The sequence below is a fragment of the Nicotiana tomentosiformis genome, chromosome 3 (genome assembly GCF_000390325.3).
Source record: "Nicotiana tomentosiformis chromosome 3, ASM39032v3, whole genome shotgun sequence".
NCBI classification, from domain to species: domain Eukaryota; kingdom Viridiplantae; phylum Streptophyta; class Magnoliopsida; order Solanales; family Solanaceae; genus Nicotiana; species Nicotiana tomentosiformis.
Window position 1 is genome coordinate 98,795,035 of NC_090814.1, and position 17,592 is coordinate 98,812,626.

The following is a 17,592-nucleotide window of genomic DNA, read 5'->3' on the forward strand; positions in this document are numbered from 1 at the left end:
CTCCGATAAGACAAAAGAAGCGCCCTATTGCTGAAACAAGGAATAAATTCGTCAAAGAAGAGGTAAGTCATTTACTTGAGATTGGTTCAATCCGAGAGGTAAGATATCCGGACTGGCTAGCCAATGTAGTAGTAGTAGAAAAATAATAAATTTCGCATGTGCGTAGATTATAAGGATCGTAATAAGGTATGCCCGAAAGACTCATTCTCATTGCCAAATATCAACCAGATGATTGATGCTACGGTCGGGCACGAGTTAATGAGTTTCCTCGATGCTTATTCTAGGTACAATCAAATCAAGATAAACCCAGAATATCAGGAAAAGACTTCGTTTATAACAAATTTTGGTACATATTGTTACAATGCGATGCCCTTCGGGCAGAAAAATGTTGGAGCCACTTATCAACATCTCGTGAATAAGATGTTCGAAAAACAAATAGGAAAGACTATGGAAGTGTATATAGACGATATCCTCGTTAAGTCTTTGAATGCAGGTGACCACTTGAAGAATTTGCAATAAACATTCGACATCCTGAGGGAGCATAATATGAAATTTAACCCCGAGAAGTGTGCGTTCGGGATCAGTTCGGATAAGTTCCAAGGATTCTTAGTATCACAAAGGGGAATTGAGGTAAATCCCGACAAAATCAAGGCCATAGAGGACATCCCGGATCAATTGTCTAACGTAAAAGAAGTCCAAAGGCTCACAGGGAGATTGGCAGCTTTGAGCAGGTTCATTTCCCGTTCATCGAAAAAATGTCATCACTTCTTCGCACTACTCAAAAAGAAAAATAATTTCGAGTAGACACCGGAGTGTCAGCAAGCCTTGAAAGAGTTGAAGAAACATTTGTCAAGCCCTCTGTTGCTCTTAAAACCAAAAGAATGTGAAGCGTTGCTAGCCTAACTCGCGGTTTCAGAAGTTGCGGTGAGTGCAGTTTTAGTCCGAGAGGACGAAGGTACGAAATCTCCCATTTATTATGTTAGCAAAATTTTAACGGGAGCAGAAATTCGCTACCCACATCTGGAAAAGCTGGCCTTAGCTCTCGTAGTTGATGCTCGGAAGCTGAGGCCCTATTTCCAATACCACTCAATAGTTGTGGTGGCTCTTTCCCTCTGAGAAATATCCTCCATAAACCCTAGCTCTCGTGTAAGTTGGCCAAATGGGCCGTCTAAATGAGCGAATTCTATATAGAGTATAAACTGAGGACTGCAATTAAGTCGCAAGTCTTGGCTAACTTCGTGGCCGACTTCAGTTCGGGACAATTACCTCTGGCATCTAAGGAGGCAATAATGGTGTCGGAATCGGCATCGGGAGTTTGGACCTTATTTACAGACAGAGCTTCAAACATAAAAGGGTCCGAACTCGGAATAGTCTTAATCACACCTTCGAAAGAAACCTTAAGGAAAGCCATCAAAACGATTCCTTTAACTAAAAATGAAGCAGATTATGAAGCTTTGATTGCAGGGCTCGAATTGGCCCGAGGACTTGACTCCGAAGTCATCGAAATCAAATGTGATTCGCAGTTGGTGGTAAATCAGGTCTACGGAATTTTTGACACCAAAGAGGAACGTATGCAACAATACGTGGTAAAAGTTCAGGCTCTATTGGCACGATTCCGGGAGTGGTCAATAACTCATATCCCGATGGAAGATAACGCGGAAACAGATACATTGGCAAATTTGGGTTCATCAACAGAAATCCAAGGATCGGAATCAAGGACGATAGTACAACTGATAAGCTCAGCCTTGGACACAGATGGTTACTATGAGGTGAATTCGACTAGTTTAGTCTGGTACTGGAGAAACGAAATAATTGATTATCTCGAGCATGGAAAGTTGCCCGAAGACCCCAAACCATCAAGAGTGGTGCACGTTATAGCTTCAAGAAAGGCGAATTGTACAGAAAATCCTTTCAGAGAAGTCCACGGAGGAATATGCGGCAACCATTCAAGTGCAAATTCTTTGGTGCTGAAATTAGTTTGGGCAGGGTATTACTGGCCCCATATGGAACAAGATGCTAAAGACTTCATAAGAAAATGTGATAAGTGCCAAGGCTACGCACCACTAGTACATCAACCGGCATAACCCTTGCATTCGGTTCTGTCCCCGTGGTCGTTCATAAAATGGGAGATGGACATCGTCGGACCATTGCCACCGGCTCCTGGAAAGGTAAGGTTTCTTTTAATTTTGACTAACTATTTTTCTAAATAGGTGGAAGCAAGACCTTATCAGAAGATCGGAGAACGCGAAGTGGTCAACATCATGTGGAAAAATATAATTTGCAGGTTTTGAATACCAAAAGAGATTGCATGCGACAATGGGTCGCAGTTTATCGGCGCAAAAATTACAAAGTTCCTTAAAGACTTGAAGACAAAGAGGATTACATCTTCACCTTATTATCCGAGCGCAAATGGTCAAGCGGAGTCAACAAACAAAGTGATTATTCAAAACCTCAAGAAAAGGTTGGAAGCAGCAAAAGGCAACTGGCCCGAAGAATTACCTGGGGTTCTATGGGCCTACCGAACAATGGCCAAGTCAAGCACGGGAGATACCCTTTTTTCCCTTATATACGGTGCAGAATCTTTGATACCGGTGGAAGTGGGGGAACCAACCTTAAGTTATTTTGAGGCGAACGAAGGATCGAATAATGAAGCAATGCTAATTAACTTGGAGCTGCGCGAGGAGCGCAGGGACTTGGAGCATGTCAGAATAGCGGCTCAAAAGAAAAGAATGGAGCGATATTATAATCGAAGAGCCAACCTCCGATATTTCAAAGTAGGAGACTTGGTCTTGAAGAATGTAACTCAAAACACCCGGGAACTCAACTCGGGCAAGTTAGGCCCAACATGGGAAGGCCCTTACCGGGTTTCAGCTATCACTGGGAAAGGATCAAACGAGTTAGAGAACCAAAATGGAGACAAGTTGCTCAGCAACTGGAACGTGGCTCAGCATAAAAGATAGTACTCCTGACGAACAACAGTCAAACAGAAAGTATGTGATGCACTATTTTTCCCTTCGTTCAGTTTTTATCCCAATTGGGTTTTTCTGGCAAGGTTTTTAACGAGGCAGCGACGGAAAGCATACTACTAAGACAGCAATGATAAGACCTTTGATAACAAGGCAAACAAGCAAGTTTCCACTCGGGGATGATTAGATAATCTTTTCTTCGATAGCAAATTCCCATCGAGAAGTTAAGTTTGCTACCGAAAAGAGGTTACCCGATCGTTCACGAGCACAAACCACTAGAGGATTATTAGGTATTCTTTCGCTCGATATCATGGGTTCATAATGGGAAACAAGATATGTTATCGAGTAAAGGATTACCTAGCAATTCATTGGTTGGATCTTCGAAGATACAAGGCTTTCAGTGTTCCAATTCGCATTCTTCGCATTCGAACACTGGAGGGAATGATATGAGGTTACGGCAACACTGAATGCCACGTCAACCGGAGAACAAAAATTAGAAACATAATACATCATCGGGACCGGGGACTGCGCAGCCAGCCCCGTAGAAACAAGTTGTACAAGATAGCCACAAGTCATAGCAATTTCTTTAAAGCCACAAGTCATGGCAATTTCTTTTCTGCATAGAAAAATACTTATGTACTTTTAAAAATAGAATAAATTAAATTAAATGAAATCCTTTTGTTTTTATCTTGTTTCTTGTTTGAACGATGAGTTAATTTTACCATTTGAAAGTTAAACAAATACTTCAAATGTTTGTACCGTAATGAACAGGAGACGTCCTCTTCAAGAGCACCGTAAACATAAGAGGGCCCTCTCTTATAAAAACCCTCACTTTAAAGGGTTGGTTCCGGAAGAATCAATGCCTGGAATCCATAATACCACCTGGGGAAAATACACCCGAAGCTGCATACGAAAAAGACGCAAAAAGTAAACTTGCGCAAATACTATTAGAAACCCTCATGTAAAAGGGATAATTCTCAGAACCAAAATGCTTCGAAGAAAAAGCATCCAAGATTACACATAATAAAGTGCGAACAGAACAACATGCACAGAATACTTAAGCAAGCACGAAAGTTAAAGACTTGCACGAATATTCAAAATGAAAATAAGACTCCAAGAATACTTGAGAAAAAAATATGTTTTTATTTACAAGGGCGCGTCAGAGTGATAAAAGTAAAAAATAGAAAAATAAAGAAAAAGCTAAGTTACAACGTCTCCGGAATCATGAGGAAGAGAAGTATCCGTATCCCCGGGAGTTGGTTCCACCGATGGCTCAACGTTTTCCCCAGCTTGGTTTTCAGAATCATCATCTTCCGATCCCTCTTAAGTTTCCGAAAACTTAGAACCGCAATCAGAAGAACCTGGAGCATTAGACTGCGTCGGGAGTCCATTTTTTGCAGCCAACTCAAGCTCTCGGGACTTAGCAATTTCGGCATCAATGCCAATGCTACCAGTCTTGGCCTCTTCCAAAGTTTTTCTCCTAATGCTATATATAGAATAAGTTTTTTCAACAATGAGAGAAGCCGCTCGGCGCTTGAGTTCTTCTTTGAGTTGAGTGATTTCGACGGAAAGGTTTTCCCGGTCGGACCTAGCAGATTTGAGAGTGACATCGAGCTCACAGATAGATGAACTATAGAGCCTATTATGCTCGATAGTTTTCCTGTACTTATCTTCCAACTAGGCATGTTTCGCTACCACATCAGCGAGCTCTTCTCTTTTGGAGTTTAAGCCTGCCTCTAAGTTAATCACTCTTTCAGCGGAGGCAGCCTCACGATCGTTTGCAGCAAGAACGACGTTCTGAACTTCTATCCATTTAGCCTTTGCTTCATCAAATCTAACCCTTAGCGGCCCAATTTCTTGGCTAAGGATTACCAATTCTTGCTCGCTTTGCTGCAAACGGGCCTCCAAAATAACGGCCTCGGTAGCCTCGATTTCCAGTTCCGAGAGGCAGAGAACAGTCTGGTCCCGTTCTGCCAAAAGTTGATCCTGTTCAGAAGTAAGTTCTTCCTTCTCACGAATCAGCCTTTGGAGGCCCTCCGAAGAAAATAAGTTGGCCTACAAAACAAGAAGAGGCAAAACTTAGAGTACATTTGTTCAAAAGTAGAAGAAATAACAGAAGAAGCAAGTACCATACCGTTGCGGCGTTATGCATAGAATTGTTCAACAAACACTCTCCCACGAGTGTTCGAATCTTCTCTCAGTCTTTTTCTGAAGCTAAAGACTTTAGATAGTTAGCAAGCTCCACCGGCCTCGAAAGCAAATTGCACCCGATGGAAAGCAAAAGGGTAACATTCCTCCTCCTTTGTGGATCTTCAGAAGAGGAAGCATAATTTGCCCCAAATTCCCATGAACCGGGGACTGTGGAGAAGGGATACCCTCTTCATGGTTAGGTGCGGCTGATGAAGATGATGTAGCAACCGCTGTTTGAAGAGTGGATGAAGATATAAATGATATAGCAGTTGCTGGTGATGGTGAAGGTGGAGATGAAGCTGATGGAGTTGAAGAGTGTGAAGCAGCTGCATCAAATGCAGTGTTGGTTGTTTGATGCTTGCCAACCAAAGACGGCACGGACCCAGTACTCTGCCTTGCAGTAACGAGCACAAAAATTGGGGCCCGAGAACGGGAGTTGGCATACCAAATCAAATTCTCTCCAAAGTGTCGAGACATCATCCTCAGTTGGTATGACTGTCTTAACAGGTTGAGCATCATGTTGATATGATGATGATCGTTGCCTTCTATGTAAAGAATCTCCCTCATCATTAGCTTCTTCATCATCATCTATCATCACAGTATCTATGACCGGCCCAGAAGGAGGACCAGTCTCCATTGCCACATGCTGAAGTTTTGTCGTGCTGTCTATAATTTTGTCATGAGTTTTATCCTAAACTTCAGTCTAAATAAGCTGAAGTTTTTTAGTTCATTTTCTAAAAATTTATACCAAAACATGCTCTCGGGCCTTAGCGTCAGACTGCGCCGGGAGTCCATTTTTTGCAGCCAACCCAAGCTCTCGGGCCTTAGCAATTTCGTCATCAATGTCAATGATACCAGTCTTGGCCTCTTCCAAGGTTTTTCTCCTAATGCTATACATGGAATAAGTTTTTTCAACAATGAGGGAAGTCACTCGGCGCTTGAGTTCTTCTTTGAGTTGAGTGATTTCGGCAGAAAGGTTTTCCCGGGCGGACCTAGCAGATTTGAGACTAACATCGAGCTCACAGACAGTTGAACTATAGAGCCTATTATGCTCGATAGTTTTCCTATACTTCTCTTCCAACTAGGCATATTTCGCTACCACAGCAGCGAGCTCTACTCTTTTGGAGTTTAAGGCTGCCTCTAAGTTAATCACTCTTTCAGCGGAGGCAGCCTCACGATCGTTTGCAGCAAGAACAGCGTTCTGAACTTCTACCCATTTAGTCTTGGCTTCATCAAATCTAACCCTTAGCGGCCCAATTTCCTGGCTAAGGGTTACCAATTCTTGCTGGCTTTGCTGCAAACGGGCCTCTAAAATAACGGCCTCGGTAGCCTTGGTTTCTAGTTCCGAGAGGCAGAGAACAGTCTGGTCCCGTTCAGCCAAAATCGGATCCCATTCAGAAGTAAGTTCTTCCTTCTCATGAATCAGCCTTTGGAGGCCCTTCGAAGCAAGAAAGTTGGCCTACAAAATAAGAAGAGGCAAAACTTAGAGTACATTTGTTCAAAAGTAGAAGAAATAACAGAAGAAGAAATTGTCGTACTGTTGCGGCGTTATGCATAACATTTTTCAACAAACACTCTCTCAAGAGTGTCTAAATCTTCCCCTAGTCTTTTTCTGAAGCCAAAGGCTTCAGATAGTTAGCAAGCTCCACCGCCTCGAAAGCAAGTTGCACCCGGTGGAGACCGAAAGGGTAACACTCCTCCTCCTTTAGGGATCTTCAGAAGGGGCATCATACTTTTGCCCCAAATTCCCATGAACTGGGGACTGTGGAGGAGGGATACCTTCTTTATAGTCAGGTGCGGCCGATGGAGATGATGTAGCAACCACTGTTTGAAGGGTGGATGAAGATAGAAATAATGTAGCAATTATTGGTGATGGTGAAGGTGGAGATGAAGCTGATGGAGTTGAAGAGTGTGAAGCAGCTACATCAAATGCAGTGCTGGTTGTTTGATCGCCAACCAAAGAAGGCACGGACCCGGTACTCTGCCTTGCAGTACCGAGCACAACAATTGGGGCCCGAGAACGGGAGTTGGCATTATCTACCAAATCAAATTCTCTCCAAAGTGCTGAGATATCATCCTCGGTTGGTATGACTGTATCAACAGATTGAGCATCCTGTTGAGATGATGAGGATCGCCGCCTTCTATGTAAAGAAGCTCCCTAATCATTAGCTTCTTCATCATCATCGATCATCACAGTGTCTATGACCGGCCCGGAAGGAGGACCAGTCACTATCGCCACCGGAGATGACTTGGGGACATCAACCTTTGCCCTCTTATTCTTTTCTCCGATAGCATAGGAACGTCTTATTTTTGGTTGCTTGTTCGCTGGTCGGGGACTCCGTGAAGAAACGTTTACGCCCGAAGCAGGCCCGGAGATGCCTGTTCGAGTAAGTGCCTCCTGAAGCAGCCTCGCCGCATCAGCAGGGTCAGCCAAAACATCCTCCTCGGGGACATCAACTGAGCCCGCAGGTAGACCTAATTTTGTGAACAAGTCAGAAGGGTTCAACCAAGTTTTTCATATACAAAAAGTGGAAACAAGGTAAATTAAAGTTACCATGATTTTTGGCCTTCCACCCGTATTTAATGAATAACCATTTCTACAAACTGGTTTCGGGCGTTGTGATGTCCATGATCTTCTGAACCCACCGGTCCAAGCCCTCTCTCACTGGTGGGATCTATCGAGTCGCTGTAACAAACAAAGGTTGAAGGATCAATACAAGCATGAAAGAATATTTAGTAATAAAAGATGTATTAAAAAGAACTTACGAGAACGGTTCCAAACAACCGGAAAGGATGAAGCCGTTGTAGGAATAATGTCACTCGTGGCAACTGCAATGAACAGTTCCATCCACCCACGGTCATTGTCGTCGTCCATGCTGGACAGCAAAGCATAGTGTCCATACTTACAAAGGTTTATCATTCCCCCGCGGAAGATTTTGGGGGAATAAAGATTCGTCATATGAGCTAGGGTCAGATCCTCTCCAGTTCCTAGGCACAAACGCCGAAGGCAGGCGTCCGTCCTCCACATTGAAGGACGTAGATGTGCCAAACACACTTGGTAGCGAAGGCAAAACTCCGCAATCACAGAATCAAGCTCCCCGCTCAAAGAAAATGCACCCAAAGTAAAGGGATACGTGAAAAAATATGTTAATCATTCCCTAGGAAGGGTCACTCGCTCCGATAGGTCAGGAGCAATGATGTCCAACTCATGAAAGCGACAGTCCTCCTTCACGGTAGGAATACTGGAAGGGTGAATAGAAGAAGGGTACCTACTAAGAGCCCATGTGCGAGGTTAGCAGTAGGAAATTTCTCTTCAAAATCCTTCGAAGTACTAAGTCTTCTTGGGATGATGAAACCCACTGTTGGAGGAACGGAATCCTCAGTTTTGCTCTTGCCCTTTGAAGAACTAGCACATTTTGTAAGAGGAAGTCATTGAAATAGAAGGAAGGAAAATTTCTAGTTCGAAGAAGATCAGAGAAAAGTTGAGAAATCAAGATGCAAATTAGAAGTTTGAGAGATTATGAAGTACATAAGAGAAGGATGATGCGTATAAGTAAAATTTTGGCGGCTAAATTCATGGCTATGATTGTCTCGATAATCGGCAAAAGTTGTGCTAAATCATAGGAAGACTCGTGTTCGGGGCATTAAATACGGAGAGATAGGCGTCTAATCAACCGTCAGTGACCTTCAAAAGGAATTATAGTAATTTCCGTCAAAAGAATGCTTCTACCAACTTTCCGGTAACACAAAGTTATGTCACAGAAAAGTAGGGGAACTATCTGTATAGGGAAAAATATGATATGACAAGTGGCCGCTTAAAGGAAGGATACGTGGAACACAAGATAGAGGTGGCCACCGAACATAGCTATTCCGCTTGTCACCGGAAGGAATAACGATCATAAAAAGAGTATTAAATGCTTTGCGCTTGGTAACATTTAATACAGAATATTTTGAAGCATTAAGGATGATGGCCCATTACAAGAAATTTGGCTTTTATGTCTAACGTTATATCTTCATCAATGACCCTCATAATTGACATTAAAGAAGGACATGATCCTAGGACTTCCTTCCCTAGACATAGCTATAAATAGAGAGCTCAATTATCATTGTAAAGGACACGAATTTTCTGGCTAACTTACGCTACATTCTATACAACATTTTAATACAACTTTATTCTCTCGCTTTTGATCTTATCATTGTTGTGCCCGAAAACTTTATTCCCGGACTCATTAGCTCTGTTGTTTCATCTACATTCTAAGGCTAAGTATTTCGTATTTCATCAGTTATTTTATTACTTTTTGGATCAAATTAATTCACTTGTTTAGAAACCACGAACAAATTCAACTGTACCGTTTTTTGGGTAAACAGAAGCTTCTCCCTCATGCTAGTAATATAACGTTTTTAGCTCACAGTCTAGTAAATTTTTACACTGTTATAGCAGGTCACTTACAGTTTATTATAGGTTACTAATTAATTTATTAAATAGAGTTACCCTAAATTAACTTTTAAATGACCAGATTAAGGAAATATTTTATCTGCAGCTAAAGATAAGAAGTTTTCGTCATGATCAAGCTTTTTCGATCAATTCTCAACTACTGTCCGATCAACTGCAAAAGGAACAAAAAGATGAGCATTTGCTGGGTTAATTACTCAATAATTTGATTTGTCACTGTGCAACAAAATTTAGTTACCAAGCCTTTAGAAAGTGGTGGTACTACTTTCAAAGTGTTTTCTAAATTTGATTGGAGTTACCATCTGGTGTTGTTGGTGAAACCACTGTTGAAAGTGAACTATTCCATTCTATGAGTGTGTACAATAATTAATGTGAATTCTACTTTCTGTTTGGAGGAACTTTCTCATTAACAAGTACTATGAGAAAGTCTTTTTAATGTAACAATCATTTCCTATTTTAAGAATCACATGACATAGTTCTTACTTCGACATCTGGAAAGTTCAAGTAGCTTTTAAGCAGATAGGTTAAAGAACGTACAATTCGTAAAATGGACCAACACTAAGATTCGCATAAAAAAGTTCTTTTTCAACATCTGGAAAGTTCAAGTTGCTTTTGTTGAGAAAATAAGTTTAATAGTGGAATGTCAAGTACTAAATTTGGTAAAGCTGGACGGCATAATAATATCACTCCATTCCTACCTAAATGATACTAGAAAATATCACATGAATCAATCATCTGGAAAGAAAAAAGACTATTGCATGTGCCGTATAAAAGTTGTTTGAGAAATACTCAGAACGTATAGATTGAGCTCGATCGCTAAATTCAAGAAATTAAATGCGTTCGTGTCAAAAAATTGCCCTCGCATGGCTGTGCTTCAGTAGTACTATATAAAGAGCTAGTACGAATTCTGGACATTCAGCTTTACGCAGATTCCAAGTTTGAATGCCCCTTCAATTTTTCAAATATTTACAGTCATTTTGAGAATAAATAACTCACTAAAACCCTTCATATTCTTCGTCCCAATGCGACGTGCATATAAGTATGCCACTACTCCTATTTGTTATAGGATCGAAATAATGAGTTATCAAGCTTAAACTAACAAAACAAATTTTGAACGGCAATAAATCCGATAACAAAACAGAAATCTATCAAAACAGACACAAATATTTAACGTGGTTTGGTAGAAAATATAAAATACCGAGAGAATAACCTCACAAAGAGGCAAATACAAGTGGTAGGCTAACATTTGCCCCGAAATTCTCCCCCTAAACAAAACTCTTAAACCCCATATGGTTACATTGTAGATGTTACTGAATGAGAAGTAAGGATCCTTCTAAAATATTTTCCTTCAAGAAAAATGACTAGCCAAATATGGAAGATTTATAATTTTCTTCTAAGAAAAGTAAAATTTAATTATGATAAATATGTTATTCTTTTCTTCAAGAGATAGAAAAATATGATAAGAAAATCAAGACAAATACCAAACACTATTGAGTGCTAATTGATGAATAACTGAGAACTTATGAGAGATAGAAAAGTGAAGCGCATTAGTAATATAGGAATCATGCATTAATTGCTAATGGTAACGACTGGTCAAAATTATGTTACGCTTTGATAAAAGAGAGAGAACTCCGAAGCAAGATATGGTGAGTGTTAGTTACTTGTTAGGATTAGGAGTTGCTCCTTTACAGGCCAATCATATAATCTGATAATATTACAAGATATTATTATTTTATTGATTGATTGCACAATAGAACCCAAACTTCCTCATTTGTTGTTTCTGTCAAACTAACGTTTAATTCCAAGTAAATCCTGACTTCACTTTGATATCACTGTTTCAATATGCAGATTTGGTCAATAATTAGTATAAAAAATTGTAAGATGGCTAACATCTGCGGTTCTATGGTGTAGTGGTTAGCACTCTGGACTTTGAATCCAGCGACCTGGGTTCGACTCCCGGTAGGACCTTATGGATAATCTTTTTTGTTGCTAAGCAAATTCTAGTTGTTACGCCAATGGGCCATATCATTCTACAGTGTAAGCCCATTTTGCAAAACTATAAGCCCAATAAGATTAATTCTTCAACAAAAAAGGTCCCATAAAGTTTTGGGCCACAAAGAAGGACCTGGTGGAGTGCATGAATAGGTTTTTAGGATCCCTATTTAAATAATAGTGGGAATTTATAAAATTTTCTAAAGTTTAAGCGCCTCAAAATCATCTGAAGTTTTAATCGCGGGTCTGGTTAAATGCATGTCAAATTCAAACCTTCGAAACATGCTAAACTTTGAGAAATTTTTAAAAACTGAATATGTTATAATAGCGGTGCTAAAAGTGGCTACCTAAGGTCATTTCTACGATGGGATTCTTCCTAAAATTTCCCTGCTAGAAAACTTTGTTTGTTATACCAATGTTATACACGAAGGCCAGATCTTCTACAGTCCAAAGCCCATTTTGCAAAATTACAAGCCCAATAAGATGCTTAAGAACGAAAAAGGTTCAATAACATTTTGGGCCAGAAAGAAAGCAACCTTCCTTGTTCGTTTTAAAGCCATTTGGGAAGTAAACATGAGAAAATTTTCCAATTCCCAATTCTCATCTAATCAATTATGGAGTATGTATAACAACTTCTCATTTTTCTCCCCTGGAAGGGGGTTTAAGGAAATATAAATATACTTAGATCAATCAATAGGAATTTTGTATTTATGTGAATGTAATTAAAAAAACTTGTTACAAACATAATGTACTCCAATATGAAGAAATCTAAATATAAGCTTCGGCAGACAAATTCAAATAATCTTAGGGAGACAGAAGATTGCACATCCGATCGAGTACCCATAATACTTGTTTCTTCTACATGGAAGAGTAAGCACATGGCAAACCTTTAGGGTTTAGATAAACAACTCTATGATTATTATTTTTCATTTATTTTGTTGTTGTTTTTTTTCACTTTATCCTTATTTAAAAAAAAAAAGGAAAAAAGGGTTTGGGGGTGAGTGTGTGAATAATTAGTGAACTCATATACCAAAGGTATACATCCTATTTATTAGGCAAAATACATAAGTTACCTTATACACTATGGACGAAATTCATGTTACACTTTTTTAGGAGGAAAATTAATTTACACACTCAACATTTATAGTGTGCCTAGAAACACTATTTTTTATAGCTGGCGTGCGTGTGTTTTACACCTAAAAAATGGCGAGTGCGTGTAAATTTTTTAGGTCTGGACCGTCACATGCCCACCCTTTTTATTTTTTAAATTTATTAAAGTCATTTCTTTTTATTTTTATTTCTAATTATTATATCTACAAATAATTCCAATCAGAATCGGAAGATCAGGTGCAATACCTTAGCTAGTGAACCTTCAAGAAATTGAAACAATTTCGCAGTAAAAGAGACACATCGACGGCTCTGTACTCTCTGTGTTCTGTGAAGGAGAACAAAGTGAGAGCAGTACAAGCTCGCTTGATGAAGCCTTGGTGGAACTAATGCGGATTTTAGTTCAATAAATCGACGTTCATAGTGAGCGAATTGATATCAGTGACAGAGGCAAGGGCGGCGCTGGTGGAGGAAGGTAGAATTCCGGTGCTGGTGGAGATCGTGGAGGTTGGGACACAACACTGAAATCCGTCAATTACCGGAACACCAGATGACTGAACCATGGTGATTTGCCGGAATGTCTTTTTAATTTGGAGAAGAAATTAAAACATGAATACTTGTCTATTTCATCTGCTGCCTAATTGTCTTGCCTATCCTCAATTGCAATTACAAATCCGGAGGAAACAAATCACTCCTTTTATTCGGAGAAAATCCATCTCGAAATCTTCCCCAATTTTAGCTTCTACTTCTTCTTGTACGTTTTTTCCACCCACTGAACTAGAGATGGGTTGGGGAGGGGGTTACTTTTATTTGTTTGATTTTTTTTATGAAAGAATTAATTAAGTAGGGTGTAAATTAATTAATTTTTTTGGAGTTATGACACGTGTCACGACCTTATTGGTGTGTGATATCACATATATTTTTAAAAAGTGGTCAACAAAAAAATGGTGTCTTGGTACACTTTGGAAAGTTTGAGTGTGTAAGATGATTTATGTTCATAAAAGGTGTGTAACATGTATTTGGTCCATAGTTCAGATGTTAACTTATGTATTTTGCCTATTTATTATAAACCAAAAATATTTTAAAATATTATTTTCTATAGCTATATTTTATATTTAATAGCAAAATAGGTATTTATAGTATACGCTACTATTGAGTCATGAAATACGCTATTTATATTTTCTCTCTTTCTTTCAGTTAACACACGATTCTCTCTCAAAACCTCAGCAAAAGTTTTCTTCTTTCTCTCTCTTCATTCTCTCTCTCTCCGAGCAAAATACCCGCTTCTAATCGTGAATTTTCTGGTCGAATCCTCTAAGGTTACTGCAATTGAAAATAGTTCTACAACTTCAGTCAATCTATAGTGTGTACGCCAACATAAACGTTGGATGAATAATAGGGCAGAAGTTCTTAAAACGATAAATCATCAATTTATATATAACTATGAGTTAGAATCGTCGGCGTCATCATCCACTATTGGCTCATCCTCTTAGGGGAACATATTTGGCCATGGTGACGTGAGAGAAGATTTGAGGGCCGGATTTTTATTCGTCTCCTTTTTTAGTTTTAATACAATGTATACAGTATTTTGCTTGGTCGTAAAACGCCATCTTCGACGAACTTTCTTCTCTTCTTTGCTATTTTAGTCACATACAATTATACAAATGCATTATATTATGTACAAATTCACTCAAATATATTGTATTTTTGTATAAATACATTATTTTTCGCATGTATTTATTTATTTCGAAGGTCTGTATTTATTGAATACACCCGAATATTACTGTGTTTTAAGATTTTTTGTTGTTTGAATACGGTAAATTGAATATAATATATAATATTATACAATGTATACAATCGAATTAAATAGAACGGTATACACCTTATTTTCTTGATTTTTTGTTGTTTGAACTTTGAATACAACTGAATTCAATATAGTGAAATTGAATACAATTCAATATTGCGCTTTACATTATTAAATACCAGTAATCACTATTTATTTTAGGCGAATTACCTCACTGTATTTATAAATACATTCGCGCGAATACATGGAATACATAATTAAACATATGCAATCCCTGTTTTTTACCTCATTGTATTTATAAATACAGTAGCGCGAATACATGAAATACAACACAATAGCAGCGAAATTTGTGTAGAATTGATTTTGTTGAGTTAAATTAGGAGTGATACAAGCTAATTGATCTTTTTTCCGTTATTAAATAGCTGGATTCCCCTATTTTTTTAGGTGAATTCTGCTACTGTATTTCTGAATACAGTAGCGCAAATATAGCGAATACAGTCGCTCAGCTGGACACCCCTATATTTTAGGCGAATTCCACTACTATATTCATGAATAGAGTAACGTGAATACAGAGAGTTGTGTAACAACTAAATAGTAGATATATGAAGTAATTATATATATGATAGTTATGAGAAGTTAATAGTCACTAAACAATAGTAGTTTCTGAAATTTCACTAAAAAGAATATAGAATATTTGATTGGACTAAAAGTATTTGACGCTAGTAGAGTCGTAATCACTAGAAGTTACGAAATTGAATGTTACAACAAATATCTGTAAAAGAAAGTGATTGAAACGCTAGAATAATTAATAAGAGACTTAAGACCTAACGATATAATTATCAGTAAGGTGTAAAAAAAATTATTGCGGTCTGTAGCGCCTGTCTTCGCATAATAAGGAAAGGAACAAGCTTATCTCGTTTCTAAGCTGTTATTTCATTCTCTTAATTTTTGTCATGTGGTGATTGAAGATTGCTTATTTGAAAGGACAAGAAAGTAGGGGGATAAAACAAGTAAATTAACGGCTTAAAACCCACAATTTTTATCATTGGGCTTGACTTGACGCGACGAAGCTGCTTGTTTCGTTGGCTGTTGGCGTTTGGGATGATATTAATCTCTGTGTCAATAATTCCAATTAATTAATGCAACGTTGCAATTATATTCTTGAATAGTATACAGTTTTTCTAGGACACCTTTGCCTTTTGCACCAACTCATATGGTGAATAACACTTTAGAAAGTTGGTCAACTATCCAATACGTTATATCTTGTTTTTAATTTTATGTATCAAATTTTCAAGAGATCTTTTAAGACAATTGAAAATAAAACAAGCGATCTTTGTAGGATATTTTCTTTTATTTAACTGGCAAAAGATTATGTTTCTCTACCTTGGTACAATGGTACTATATGAATAACATGGCGTGGGACTTGATTTAGTTTCTGTTACACTTAGAGCCATCGCTTTCAGGTTCTCTCTTTTGACTCTATCTAAAAAGTGAGAGCTAAAAAGATAATACTCGCTTCGTTTTAATATATGTAAACCTATTTCGTTGTTAGTCCGTGTTGATCGTTTTTCATATTTAAAAATAATTTAACTTTATACAATAATTTATAAGCACATAAAATGTATGTACCTCATTTTACACTACAAATTCAAAAATATTTTACTTTCTCTTAAGTTTCGTGCACAATCAAATAGGTTTACGTAAATTGAAACGAAGGGAGTATAATTTTAATTTTCCGAAAATCCTAATTTACAATAGAAAGATTTTTCGCCATTTCTTTATTTATCTTTTCATTTGTTTTCGGTACAATGTTAGTCTTATATACAGATTACACTACTGTATCAAACTGTAGTGTCTAATATAATTGCCATATGTGGTTTTCTATAATAAGCCTGTGGCAAGCTAGGCTAAAGGACTTACCTTACTCAAATATATATAAATAGTTACACTGTCGAACTTCACATTAGCCAACTACCCAAAGGAGAGAACAATAATAATGATCACCTTAAGAATAAATTAATTATTATAGTCTAAGATTGTTATAATGTCTTCCGAACCCAAGTCAATCGTTACCCACTCTGTGATAAAACATTACAATAACAATGTACCTAAAGAAAAATGAGCAACATTATCACAACTTTCAGAACTTAAAAATATAAAAGATTAATTAACTTTTAGTTTTTATATAAATGATGATGAGTATCAACTGCACGGCTGCCGATAGATGTCACTACAATAATATAGACCGGGCAGCCAATTATTAATAATTCGATCGAAACAAATATTAAACCAGTATTAGTACACCAGAGCTAAAATTATAAATAAAGAATAGGTTAAGCTGAAGTGAATCTATTTTTTGGCCAAAATCTTCTTAATTCTCTCCCCTATGTTATAAGGAGTACTAATAACTTTGCTGCTCAACAAACTTTGTAGAAGACCGGCAACTTTTTTATATTTGAAAATTCATTAATTTTAGGCAAATACATAAATAGCCCCTTAAAATTGTATAATTTTTCATTTCAACACTCCAACAAAAAGTGGTTCCAATTAAACTCTTAAAGTATATCCATCATGTGTCAATTGAACACTTCATGCATACGTGGCACAAAAAGTAGTTTTTCACTTGTAATTGAACGCATAAGAAACTGAAATACAATTTATTGTCTTTCTCTTTTCCTTTTTATTCTTTACAAAACTTCCTTCTCACCTTTATCTATCTTCTTTCCCGTCATAGAAATTGTATGGGATAAAAATTAGTTTATAATAAATGGTCAAATATGTCATGGGCGGCTTTCCAGTCATGCCCCATGACCCCTTGGATGTGCCCCATGGTGTCCTGGCAAGCCTCCCAATGCCTAGTGCCATGGACGACCACGGGGTCTTGGCTGCGCCAAGTGACAAGTGCGTCTGTGCCTATGTCGCCCCACTGATAGTCCTCGCCAGCGTCCAGCCGCAGACAGATGCCAACAGCGACGCGCGCACAGACACCGATGCTAAAGACAAGGTTGCCGCCAACGGACATGCTTCAACCTTGTATAAATCTAAGTCCTTTTTTGTTGTAAATATAGAGTAGTTTTAAT

At 38.2% G+C, this 17,592-nt stretch overlaps 1 protein-coding gene and 1 non-coding gene across 2 annotated transcripts; both read left to right on the forward strand.

Annotated features, from left to right (window-relative positions):
* Window positions 1-1,172: 1,172 nt before the first annotated feature.
* On the forward strand, window positions 1,173-2,084 carry LOC138908231 (uncharacterized). Its single transcript, XM_070198882.1, has one exon. It carries the CDS (start codon window positions 1,173-1,175, stop codon window positions 2,082-2,084), a length of 912 nt encoding a protein of 303 aa, XP_070054983.1.
* A 9,421-nt stretch (window positions 2,085-11,505) lies between these two features.
* Window positions 11,506-11,577, forward strand: TRNAQ-UUG (transfer RNA glutamine (anticodon UUG)). The gene has a single exon. It is a non-coding gene; the product is annotated as a tRNA-Gln (tRNA).
* The last annotated feature ends 6,015 nt before the right edge of the window (window positions 11,578-17,592 follow it).

Excerpts from the sequence above, each read along its gene's own strand:
- LOC138908231 (XM_070198882.1), top strand. The coding sequence starts at position 1,173 with ATGAGCGAATTCTATATAGAGTATAAACTGAGGACTGCAATTAAGTCG.